General features: G+C 41.2%; 1 protein-coding gene across 7 annotated transcripts; it reads right to left on the bottom strand.

Moving 5' to 3' along the window:
• Positions 1-2,573: 2,573 nt before the first annotated feature.
• Positions 2,574-11,577, bottom strand: zdhhc20b (zDHHC palmitoyltransferase 20b). 7 transcript variants are annotated; one of them, XR_003221657.1, is made up of 16 exons: positions 11,414-11,577; positions 10,332-10,358; positions 9,872-9,966; positions 9,637-9,757; positions 9,477-9,546; positions 9,355-9,387; positions 8,965-9,085; positions 8,333-8,368; positions 7,958-8,090; positions 7,619-7,745; positions 6,180-6,269; positions 5,981-6,093; positions 5,842-5,889; positions 5,282-5,698; positions 5,063-5,188; positions 2,574-2,835 (listed from the first exon to the last, which is right to left on the bottom strand). XR_003221657.1 is itself a non-coding variant. In XM_013270373.3 (14 exons), exons 1-13 carry the CDS (start codon positions 11,529-11,531, stop codon positions 5,846-5,848), a joined length of 1,128 nt encoding a protein of 375 aa, XP_013125827.2. In that variant the 5' UTR covers positions 11,532-11,577; the 3' UTR covers positions 2,574-5,698; positions 5,842-5,845. The 7 variants fall into 7 exon arrangements, 2 of the variants coding, with proteins under 2 accessions (XP_013125827.2, XP_003443628.4); XR_003221658.1 differs by having other exon boundaries at positions 5,098-5,188; XR_002063344.2 differs by having other exon boundaries at positions 5,063-5,698.
• Positions 11,578-11,838: the final 261 nt, after the last annotated feature.

Below are 11,838 nucleotides of genomic sequence, written 5' to 3'. Positions count from 1 at the left end.
GATCTTTTTCCAGGGTGGGATGGTTTTGCAGCACACATCTCTAATTACTGGGCGCAAGAGTTTGAATTTATTTTGGATTTTCTCCACAGGGGGTCAGTTGTATGCATACAGACTCATATCTTAATTTTTTCAACAGGGTTGAGGTCAGGGCATTGGGGAGCCCATTCTAGAAGCTTAATGTTAGCCAGCATTAACTCAAAGTTTCATCCGTCTAGCTGTTGATTTGAGTCAAAGCTAAAGAATTTAGAAGAATTTAGAAACTTTTGTCAAGAAGACATTCGGCTTGTCCATGTGGGCAGCTGCAAATTTCAGTCAAGCTTGAAGGCATTGATTTTGGAGCAGGGGCATCTTTTTTGGTCAGCACCCTCTCAGTCCAAGGTGATGTAAAAGTCTCGTCGCTATGAACTGTGATGCTGGCATTCCAGGAGTTTCCAGTTCATGGCAGGCTTGAGCCTTTGTGGTTTCTGAACATCCTTACCAATTTCCTCTCATCTGAGGGTGACAGTTTGGGTCTCCTTCCTGACCTTGGCAAAGTGGTGACACATCAGAATAACTTGTAATTACATACAGTTGTTTGAACTAATAATATTGGAATCTGCAGTTTTTTGGAAATGGCTCTAAGAGATCTTCCCAGCTTGTTTCTTCACTAAGATCTATCATTCTTGGACTATCGCATTGTTCTGAGTTTCTGTCAACCCAACAAGTGCGAGGGAACAAATCCTTTTACCAGCTGCAGTCAGCTGTGATCACTAATTTAGAAGTGCAGGTATGTCAGTGACAACGCAGTGAAATTTAAAACCTAAGAAGCACAGGGTTTCATCAAACACATCATCTCAGTGCACAGAAACATCATGCTCTCCATGGAGTATACCTTTCCCGGCTTACACAGACACACCGACCTCTTCTTTGAATCCTCTACTTACTGAAACACAAATAAGGTTATCAGGACCTTACACCACGTTCCCTCCTAAACAGAAGACACACACACACCATGAAAGCCCTTAAAATGTGGCTATCTACTATCCAAACTTCATTAAGTCAGTGAATAACAATAGAAAGGAACCTATGACATTGGAAAGACTTTTCTCCAACCATAATATCCTGGTGCACTTTAGACCCAGCAACAACATCGGAAAAAGTGGATAATCTCAGGGACAAAAGACCCAAACATGAGCTAAGTAATGCTGCGCAGTGCAGTGAGGAGTATCAAGTGGCCAGTTGAGGAGACAAATGAAACACTTGAACAGCAACCCCAGAGCAAGGCTGCAGGCCCCGATCGCATCAGTCTTAGGGTCCTGCAGGATCTCTACAACCTGCTGCAGCATTGTGAGAATCATATGGTGATTTTTTTTGTTTGTTTTTGTCTTTCTGCCATTTTCAATACAATCCAACTACTTCTGCTGAGTGAGGGGCTGCTTGCATTGGGTGTGACTATTTCCACTGTCTCCTGGATTGCTGACTATCTGTCAGAGTGGCCTCAGTTTGTACAGCAGGGGGGAGTGAGGAAGTTATTCAGGAAATTAATCATACCCGTCTCTATCAAACTGTACAATAACTCGCATGAGCACCCCTGTGAGGCATTAGATTCCACACGCACAGTTTGTTATTAAACCATCTTGCAGCCGGTTCCTAGATTAATACATTTTAAATTTGCATTCAATCTAATTTGCACCAGTCTCTTGCACAATCTCAGTCTTGTTTTCACTCTTCTTTAACTTAAGTTTTTGGGGTTTTTTTTTTATCACTGTTGATTATATATTTATATCTTGCATTATATCACAGTATAATGCCATCACTAAGAGCCTGTGGCATTTTTACTTCAACTATGATGATAGTGTAGTGTAACACAATAGGTCCCTTGTGGGATCAATAAATTACCTACTTACCTATATACGGATGACAGGTTGGGGCACCATCTCACAAATAAGCCAAGTTTGGGACCATGTGACCCTTGCAAGTCATGTGCTAATAGGGTGGGTCAACAACTCAGGACCCCCAACACGGTGACAACCCCACTAGATGTTTCGCACCTGGGATTCCCTTTTAGATCGGAGGCTGAACATCTTTAAGAATCAAATATAGAAGTCCATCTGCCTTCAACTCAAGCTCATAAGACGACCGTGACCTGGTTGACTGAGAAGCTACATAAACATGCTGCATATGAAAACTGAAAAACAGATGCACAAAGTAATAAATTCCTTTCAAGTGATATCACTTGAGGTCTTATGTCTGAAAATGAAACACAGGGTTAGTACGATGCGAGTTCCCTGGAACTCTGCGGCTTTCTTTTTAACACCCAAGCAGACGTGAGGAGGGGACTTCCAGCATTCCTGATCATGCTGAACACATTTCAAGGATTTTCAATCCTACATTGATGGAAAACTTCAACGCAGAACTGATCATCTACCAATCGGAAGGTCTGTGGGCAAGCTACTGAATCCAGAGTTGCTCTCAATGCATCCATCAGAGTGTGAGTGTGTGAACGAGTGTTAGAGTGCAGTGATGTGGGCATGACTGGGTGAATGAACCATGTAGAGAAAAATGCTTTAAGTTCTCAGAAAAGTATAATGCTCTGAGCTTTTTAGAAAAACATTTATTGTTATTTTCACGTTAATTGTGTAGAGGCATGTACTTCATTCACAAAATAGGAACAGTAAAATTAATCAGACAAGAAAAATATATGCTGTCTTCTGTTTTCTTACATTATCAATATATATGTACATACATTGTAAAATAGGACATTGTAACAAAAAAGAATCCAGAATGTAGCAATAAGCAAGTTATGATGGCTACATCTGCACTGCACCATGAACACAGATGTAGCGTGCCGTCAATCTAAAAAAAAAGAAAAGCTGATATTAGACTGAGGTTTTCAGATCCTTCTTCCATTGTCAAAGGAGTTTTTATGGCTTTATTTATAGAGTTGAAATGACACAGCTAGCTATAGTTAAAAAAACCAAAAAACAACAGCGACTTTTATAACACCATAAACCCCGTTATCATGGTAAAACATCTTTACAGAAGTTAGGCGCCATGCTTGAGCATTAATCAGTTGATGTTCACAGAGACGTTAAAAAACAAAACAAAAACATCTCATCGCTGCACAGAAGCTTCTGTCCGAGACCACAATATTACAAAAGAACACTCACTTAAGCATTACAAAACACACGCACACAGACACACAGGCGCACTTTAGTCTCAAGGAGAAACAGCCCAGAGAGAATACAGGCATTTTTAAAACAATAGGACAACAAGTCCACACTTTTAGAATCAGTGGCTGTAAATGATGAGTGGAATTAGCCGAGCTCCTTATACACGATACAAAAATGTCTTCTTATTTTTAAAGTTTAATTTCTTGAAATTTTTGAATGCGATTTTTAGAAAAGATCTACATATAATCAGAACATAACCTTGGCTTGGATCATGATCTTAGAAATTGAACCTGCTACTTTTTTGTTTGTTTGTTTTGATTCAACCACAGTGTCATTATACAATAGCGAATATCCTCCAATCACTGCTCTGCAAAAAGAGTTACTATAAATATACTTGGGCTCAAAAGGTCAAAGATGATTGGAGGATTCAAGAAGTAAACAAAAGTCTAAAGATCAGGCTGCTTTTTGTTGTTGTGGTTTTTTTAAAAACACTCATACCTTTACTGTCCCGTCTGTGATACATTCAGCACACGTTACGATAACACTAACACACTGTACATGATAGAAACAGCTGTAAACTTGTACACCACCAGTGTCTGGTTGGATATATTCAGCAGGAGGCTTTTCCAGCAACACTCAGGGATGTGATCAGACATGTGAGTAATGGCGGACATCAGGAATTTGCTGCATCGCCTTACAATGCTGCACTAAAACAATAACATTTCTTGGAAAAGGAACTCACTCCCGAACGATTGTTATTTGGTTGTGCTGACAAATGTGAGCAACGCTGTCTTCTGGGTATTAAAAACACTTTCCTTACAGATTTCCGCACACCCCGTGAGTACATTCCCAGATGTTAAACACTGACAAAGTACAGGAATTAAACAAGCTCACGCTCAAGATCACAACAATGAGCCGATTCCAAAATACAGACATCCACGCATGTCTACAGCAACAAGGTGAGCAGAGGCTGTAGCTCTATCAGAGGGGTTCAATCCACTTTCAAATTAAATCCAGATGAGTTATTACAGGAATTTAATGCATATTAAAGGATATTAAAAAAGCGATTTAACCTGAAAGTGAACTGAGCCCTGAGGAAGTGATGTAGTGATACCAAAAACACACACACACACACAAAAAAAAAAACATTTAGCTGAATGAGAGCGGACAAACAGGACTCTTGTCTCCACCTGCTGGCCAGCACTGGTATTGCACGGACATCATGACCCACAGCAGGTCGGAGCGACAAATAAATGTACAAAATATTGCGCCACGACTACTGTTGAATTCAATTTGGTTATGATGAGATTGGCCAGTGAGGTTAGGATAAAGCTAATATGCTGTAAACACTTCAGGTTTGGAGGTCAGAGCTCCTGACAGGCCAGCCCTTATTTGGCAGAGTGTTGGTGTTCTTTGTAAAGGTTGAAGCACTGAGTTGTAGAAAAACAGGCTGTGCACATTGCGGGCTAAGAATCATTGATCAGCCTCTAAAAGAACAGATAGTGAGCGAGCTTCATCTCCAAAGTTAAACCTTCCATTCGAAGCAGCAGGTTTTGTTTTTTTTCCTTTGACACAAGCGGGCCACAAAAAACACATATAAAGCTGATTCTTTTAGTCTGTTAGTAGGAAATAAGAAAACTTACTGCCACTTCAACTGTTACACACAATCTCTCTCTCTCTCTCACACACACGCACACACACAATACATTATATTTTTAAAAAAAGGGGGAAAAAAAATCAAAAGATCGACCAACATCCGTAACACCTTTTTTTAAAACTTGGTTTTTTAAATAAAATAAAAAATTTTTTAAAAAGCAGCACTTTTTTCTTTGATGGATAATCTACAAAGTGCAAATGCGCCATCTTGTGCTCTGATGGATTAAAAACAAAACAAAAAGTCTACCAAAAACCTGGTTAGAGTTTTCCTTGTTGTGAACGGATTCACCGTGAGGCGGAGTCCTCTGTAAGATAGTCCAGGTTTGTTGGGAAGTATCCATCTCAAGAGGTGTCGATCATTGTTACGCTCCATCGGTGTACTTGTTAAAAAATGAGACAAGATGAGACTATCAAGGGTAAAATCGATGAATCTCCACATCGTGTACTGCCTCTCTAAAAAACCAAAAACAAACCAAAAAAAGCAGTTCCAGGTTCTCTTCACTTCAGCTTTGTATCTCCAAGTCTTGGTGGACCTGGGAGGCTTTCGGCAGTAGCTTTGATTCACTTTAACGCGGTCCTTGTAAATAAATACTTCAATTGTGAGAGGTAAAAAAAAAAAAGCAACAGAAATATGTATACAGTATACCGTTAGTGTGTGTGTGCGTAACTGCGAACAAGCTTGTCTCATGTCTCATGAAGAGAGGTGTGAAATGCGTTCATGACACTGCATGTGGAACTGCTAATGCCACGGAATACATGACTGTGATAATGGACTGCATTTCCATATAGTTACTGTGAATGGATTTAAATGGGCATCTGCTGGCAGACTGCTGATAAACTGAACTCTAGCTTTGCTTAAGGCATCGTAGTAGATGACTGAGGTGCTTCTCCTGTGGCAGGAAAGAAACAAAAAGAAATTTTTATTATTACTTACACAAAGCAGTTCTATCTGGAAAAGTCAGATTGTTACAGGCACACATTGATCATTAAGCCAGAGCTACAGACTCGCTGAGAGGTGGCTGACTGTGCTTACCTGGTTAGGACTCGCTCTCCATTGAGATTGTAATGGTTTCGCTTTCAGCTGTGAAGACAAGCAGAACAGAATACGTGATAGAATTTACATCAACAGCTCACCCTGTCTGTGTAACAATAACACCCCTGCTGGGACTCACCTGATTTGAGGGTGTTATTTGCCAGATGGTCTCCGACATTATTAGCATGCTGCTCGTTGCTCAGGAGGCGATTCTGAGACTCGCTGAGTGGACTCACGGTGATGTCAGCAGCGCTGGAAAAATTAGCTGCCATTAGCACCATTTTTCTCAAAATAAAAGCCCTATCAGAAGCTTCTACTAATGCACCGAGATTTAGCACCTTTTACTGGGCTCTGACTGCAGCGTCACTGTGGCCTGCTCCACGTCAGTGTTGACCAGTCGGGTGGGGAACGTCAGACCATCTCCCTGGCTGCAGTAAACAAGCAGAGAAACTAAAGATTAAGAGCTGTCAACTGATTAGAAAAAAAAAAAAGTGAAGCTGAACTTCCTCAGGAGCTGCTGCAACCACAGACTGTATATAAAAGATGGACACACCATAATATTACAAACTGTTCTGCAGACTGCTGTTTATAAGGCTCGACTTTAGCATCTGGCACTTGTACTTTATAAACCAGATGCAAAAAGTGATAGGTAGAGCCTGCTTTATTTTATTTTATTACTCTAATGTGTAAGTATTTAATACAAAAAAAAGCATTATTTTGTATTAAATATGGCTTGAAATTAACACGTGTAGCCATAATTTAATCTGGAAAACACTTAGACATTTTGTTACAGACTTCTATTAAAAAACAAAAAAGACCCAACAAGAAGCATCTTGAGTTGCTGCCCCCTGCTGCCCATTACAAGGAATGCAGGTTTAAGACACTCTAGATTCACTTTTCGAACCCATATAGTCTATGCTGCAACAAAGTTAGGCTTATATTTAAAAGAATAACATCACAGCTTTAGCTTTTACTTCAGTATTTAAACAATTATACCAGATTCTTCGGGTTTTGTTTATTTAACACAGAAATCCAGTCTTCCTGGTTCTGTTGTGCATCTTTTCCGTTAGTACCTACTCAGATCGACTCACCACGACTCGGACTGACTGGTTTTTCCATTACAATCGAGTACAACCAAATGTGTGTGGTTGTTGTCATAGCAACGTGGCCGAGGGTCCTGTGACTTAATTAGTATGCAACACGAAGGCAACAACTTTGTCAGGTTTCAAAAATGGCGGTTTCGGTTTTTGTAAACAAGACACTCTCATGACTCATCGAGTGACGCCACTGACCAGCCAATCGGTAGCATCCAGTCTGACAACGTCACATTTTAGTACCTGCTCTGTTTGTTTAGAACCTCAGCTGAGCAGGTACTATTTTAGTACCTGGTACTATGACCTAATGGAAAACTCTGAAAACCGGGGCACACTGTGGTGAGTCGATCTGATTAAATACTAATGGAAAAGGGGCTTTAGATCTCCTCTGTCTGAAAGGTACTCCTGGATATTTCCCTTATTTCTCAAGAGGTCGGCATGGCAGATGGAAGTACACATGATTTAGCACACACTGATTTAGCACTGGATACCCTTTCTGATGCAACTCATTTATCTGGGCTTGGGATCTGCGCTAGGAATACACTAGCTTGTTACCCTCAGAGGCTTGGGTTTTGTCTCCTCCCGGGGATCTTTTGTGTGTACGGCAAACCACAACACACTCACTTTAATGTCTGTCTCTCTCTGTGAAAATTTTTCTCTCTCTCTCTCTCTTTTTTTTTTACCTTGTGAAGACGGGCAGCAGCCAGTACTTCTTCTGGTCACCAAAGACCTGAGCAATATTCTTTCGGAAACCCAGAGAGAAACCATTTTTATCAGAGCCTGTCCTAAAGACTGGTGCTCTGAATGCCTCTGCAGGGTAGGAGGAAAATGAAAAGAGAAAAGGCAGACAGGGGAAAAGAAAACTGTTAGACACACACTAAAGGAGGGGAACAAAACTCCGTCCCTAGCAACCAAGTTATTCCAGTGATAATGATGACAAAAAATGACATTCTTCAACTTTACAAACTGTTAGAATATTTGAAATCACTGCTAGATATATTTAAATACAAGAAAAATGTTACCTATTGTCGACCTGTTCTTCCCTACAAGCCACAGGTGGTAGCTGAAGAGGGACAAAATACTGATGCAGAACATGGCGGCCACAAAAAAAAGAAACAAGACATGGAATTTGGCAGGCGTGTCTGTCAGCTCATTCTGGGGGGAGAGACGGGAGAAGAGGAGAGTCAGGCAGCCATCAATAACAAATTCACATCTGAGATATTTATGGAAATGCAAGAGCAACGACAGAGAGCTGATATAAACAAAAAGGAAAAAAAGGCAAAGAAATGACTTTTAAAAAAGTCTCATGTGAGCCCTTCACTTGCATGCACATCACGAAAACAACAACGGCAAGGACGGTGGGAGAGGGGGGAGGCATCGGAGGATGGCTGCGTTACCTTTGGGCAGTTTTCTGCCGATTTCCTCCGGCAAAGCTTTAGTACAAACAGAAACAAGAGTGGTTAGCAACACCAGGAGAGAACAGACGGGAGGGGGGAGCGCTTAGAAATGAGGAGGCAAATAGAAGTCAAGGCCAAGTTGGGTGGAAAAGTGGGGAGCTGCGGGGGAGGTGAATGAAAGAGAGTGGGTTGAAGGAAAACTGTGCCCGGACTGACAAGAAACAAAGGGATAAAAGAGGAAGAGATGAGAGGAAATTGAAGTGAAGCAGCTATGAGAGACAGAGAGAAAGGAGGTGTTTGCGGGCACATGAGTGGTGTGACTGATGGCTCCGATAGTGGAAAGGGAGGCAGAAAAAGAAAAAAGATCCGAGAACAATGTGCTAGTGTGCGAGAACTGGGGATAACAGAAAGGGGAAACAGAGCAGAGGCCGGTCAGAGGGTGAAGGGTGAGAGAGGACAGAGAAAACAGAGGAGCGGCACAGCGCAGCACAGGAGAGGTCAGCACCATGCACAGCCAACTCAAGAGATGCTCATCCTGGATACGACGTGCCACCCGATTCTGCATGTGTGTCACACATTCACTCCATGCTGTGGTGCGAGTGGGCATAGCGTTTCGGCGCGTCGTTACTCACTGTCCAGAATTTAATGAAATACTGAAGGACGGTGGCTGCAATGAACAAACAGTACACCAGCGAGTAGGCCAGGAAGAGGATGAAAAACTTGTAGTTGGAGAATCCCACACAGTTGTTCACCCTGCAGACACACAAACACCACATTTGGATGCAGTTTCCTTTCGGGAGGAGAAACCTTATCAAAGTTTGCAAAAGGTGGAGGCTACTGGTGAGGTAGCACCAAACAAACAGCATTATTAAGCAGTTTCTGAAAAGGTGTAGCAACGTGTCGTAATTTAAGGTATGTTAGTTATAAGGTGTGAGAACAAAGTAAAATGAACTTCTGTCTAGATAGCACTTTATTCTTGGTTAACCAACTCAATGCACCAACAGGATGTGGCTCTTACATACCAGGGACAGTGATGGTCCATCTTTAGCACACACCTGCCAAAAAATAAAAATAAAAACAAAAGATTAACTTTAAAAAACTGAAGAGTAAGAGAAAAAACTTCAAGGAAAGAAGATTCCCTTACATGTCACATGCTGAGCAGTGATGACATCTGTCTGGCTTGATAACTTGACAGCGGTCACAGTAGCGGATCGCTGCAATAAATTAGCACAACAATCATTGTGATAACAAAATTCCAAAAAGGACAGATTCATTCTCATTTACATTCAGTGACACAGACGTACCGCCAGCGCCTGTGCGGGTGTACAGAGGGAGGCTGCTGGCAGCTCTCCACAGGATCTCTTGCTGGGACTCTGGCCTCTCCTCCTTCTCATAGCGTTCCTTTTCAGCCTTGGGGAGGCAAAACTGGAGGGAAGGGAGCAAAATACCTTTTTTAAGCTGCCATTTACTGCAGCAGGGGATTACACAGGCAGACAGAGCAGGCTTGTTTTGTTTTGGAGGATTGGGTTAGTGTTATACCTCTTTGGAAGGGTTGGCAGGCTTGGTGAAGATGGTCTTCCAGTAAGACCACACAAACATGACGAATGAGAGGTGGAAGAAGATCAGGTAGACAACTGGAGGGGGGAAACTGAGCATCAGGATCAAGGACATACGTACTGATATGTGGGTTATATAAGGAAATGCCACTGTAACGCAAAACATGGCCTAAGAGGAAAAAAAACTACGCAGTTAATTAATTAGAGAGGAAAGCTTATAGTTTATGCTGGATGAGGAGGAGCTGCTGGGCTACAAGCAGGCAAACCTCAGCACTTTGAGAGGAAGCACAATTTCTGTGCCAGCCTTTTCTTTAAAAAGCCAAGTCTACACAGTACTTTTCCAGAAACTTAAGTAAGATTATCCCGATAAAAAAGTCTCAGCTCAGTAAAATTCCATTCACGATTTATTAAACAAACATTGTTTGATCTCTTGGGACACTTACTCTGCTCTCCTATGCTGGGGATGGTGACTGCAAAGAGAAAACATAGATAATATATGTCAGATATTATATATACTGATAAACTTTTATACATTATGGTGGAAACAACCATATCATTTATCCACACTGTATTCACTTCTACAAAGCATGCTTTTCAAAATACTGATACTGTACATGAGTATCAAAATAACTAAAGGGGTGGCATGTTTTACAGTTATCCATATCAGAAATTAATTAATTAACTACTGTCCCGCCCTTAATTAAGAAAAAGAGTTTTTTCTTATGTGTGTAACCAGTTATCTTATTTACTCCAACATCTCTGATAAAAACCAAACGAAAACCAGTAGATACTCTCATTTAGTCGTTTATCTAATAATAAATAAATAAAGCCTAAAAATGGGCCGGGAGGGGGGAGATAGTCACACCTCATGAGCACAGCAGCCATGTAATCTTTTATACTGCCCCATTAATCTACACAATGTTTGAACAATTTAATTAGTCCACCTAGCTGGAGTTAAGTGCACCTTTTTCAATTTCCAAATAGTTAAAGATAAAGTTTAGGAGCTGACTAATAAAAATACACATGTTGGGAATTATTCACAGCTGAATTACAGCATTTAGGCACAACCTTACATGAACATATATATATATATGGAAGAAAAACAATCCGCAACTATTCCTTTAAGCCAGTCTAATTAATAGAGCCATGTTGTGTGGTATTTATGTGTGTCAGCCAGTCAAATACCGTTTATTTTTCCATCCACACTCCTTTAGTTTCACATAAAACCACAGAGGCGAGACGGTAAGCTTTAACATAAAAAAAGACAGCACAGTGCTTGTTTTTCTTTCACTAAAACAGTCCTCTTTTGAAAATATGACAATTCGGGCGATGGCAACAAACAGAAAATTAGCTGGATCTAGATTTGGACGGGTTTGCCAACACCTTTGTTGGGCTGCAGTTCATTTACTTCCTGCTGGCCAGCAGCCGCCGCTGTGTGTTTGTGTGTGTTGTCAGGAAATATGGTTAGCACCGGATTTTGAAGGCCTTAAAACAAGCGACAGACGACGGCGAGGTGTCTACTTACATATACAAAGCTCCACCACGTAAGCGTAGTACGACCAGCAGACGACGAGCGCGATAAAAATCACAGGTATCCATGCTAAGCCCCGTTGACAGCATCTCAATACGTGTGTGGGCGCCATCTTTCCCCCTCTACTGTGGAGAAGGGAGTGTCGACAGGTGACGTCACGATAACAAAAAATGTGAAAGAGGGAGGTGAGCCGAGCCATGATATACGACCAGGAAGCCAAGTATAGTGCTTCAGTATAAAACATAAAATACAATAAAGCCCAGTTAGGTTATCACAGTTGTATAACATGTAGCACGGCAAACCCTAGTAATGTAGACTAAATCGATATATTTCCTGCTGTCTACGTGTCCAAATGTATCTCTGTATAAAGAATTATGGATTTTAAATAATGTAGAAAAATAGAGCTTAAGATGAATATG

Source organism: Oreochromis niloticus, linkage group LG9 (assembly GCF_001858045.2).
Source record: "Oreochromis niloticus isolate F11D_XX linkage group LG9, O_niloticus_UMD_NMBU, whole genome shotgun sequence".
Taxonomy (NCBI): domain Eukaryota; kingdom Metazoa; phylum Chordata; class Actinopteri; order Cichliformes; family Cichlidae; genus Oreochromis; species Oreochromis niloticus.
Note: the sequence above shows the minus strand (reverse complement) of the source record. Positions and strands in the feature narration are given on the sequence as shown.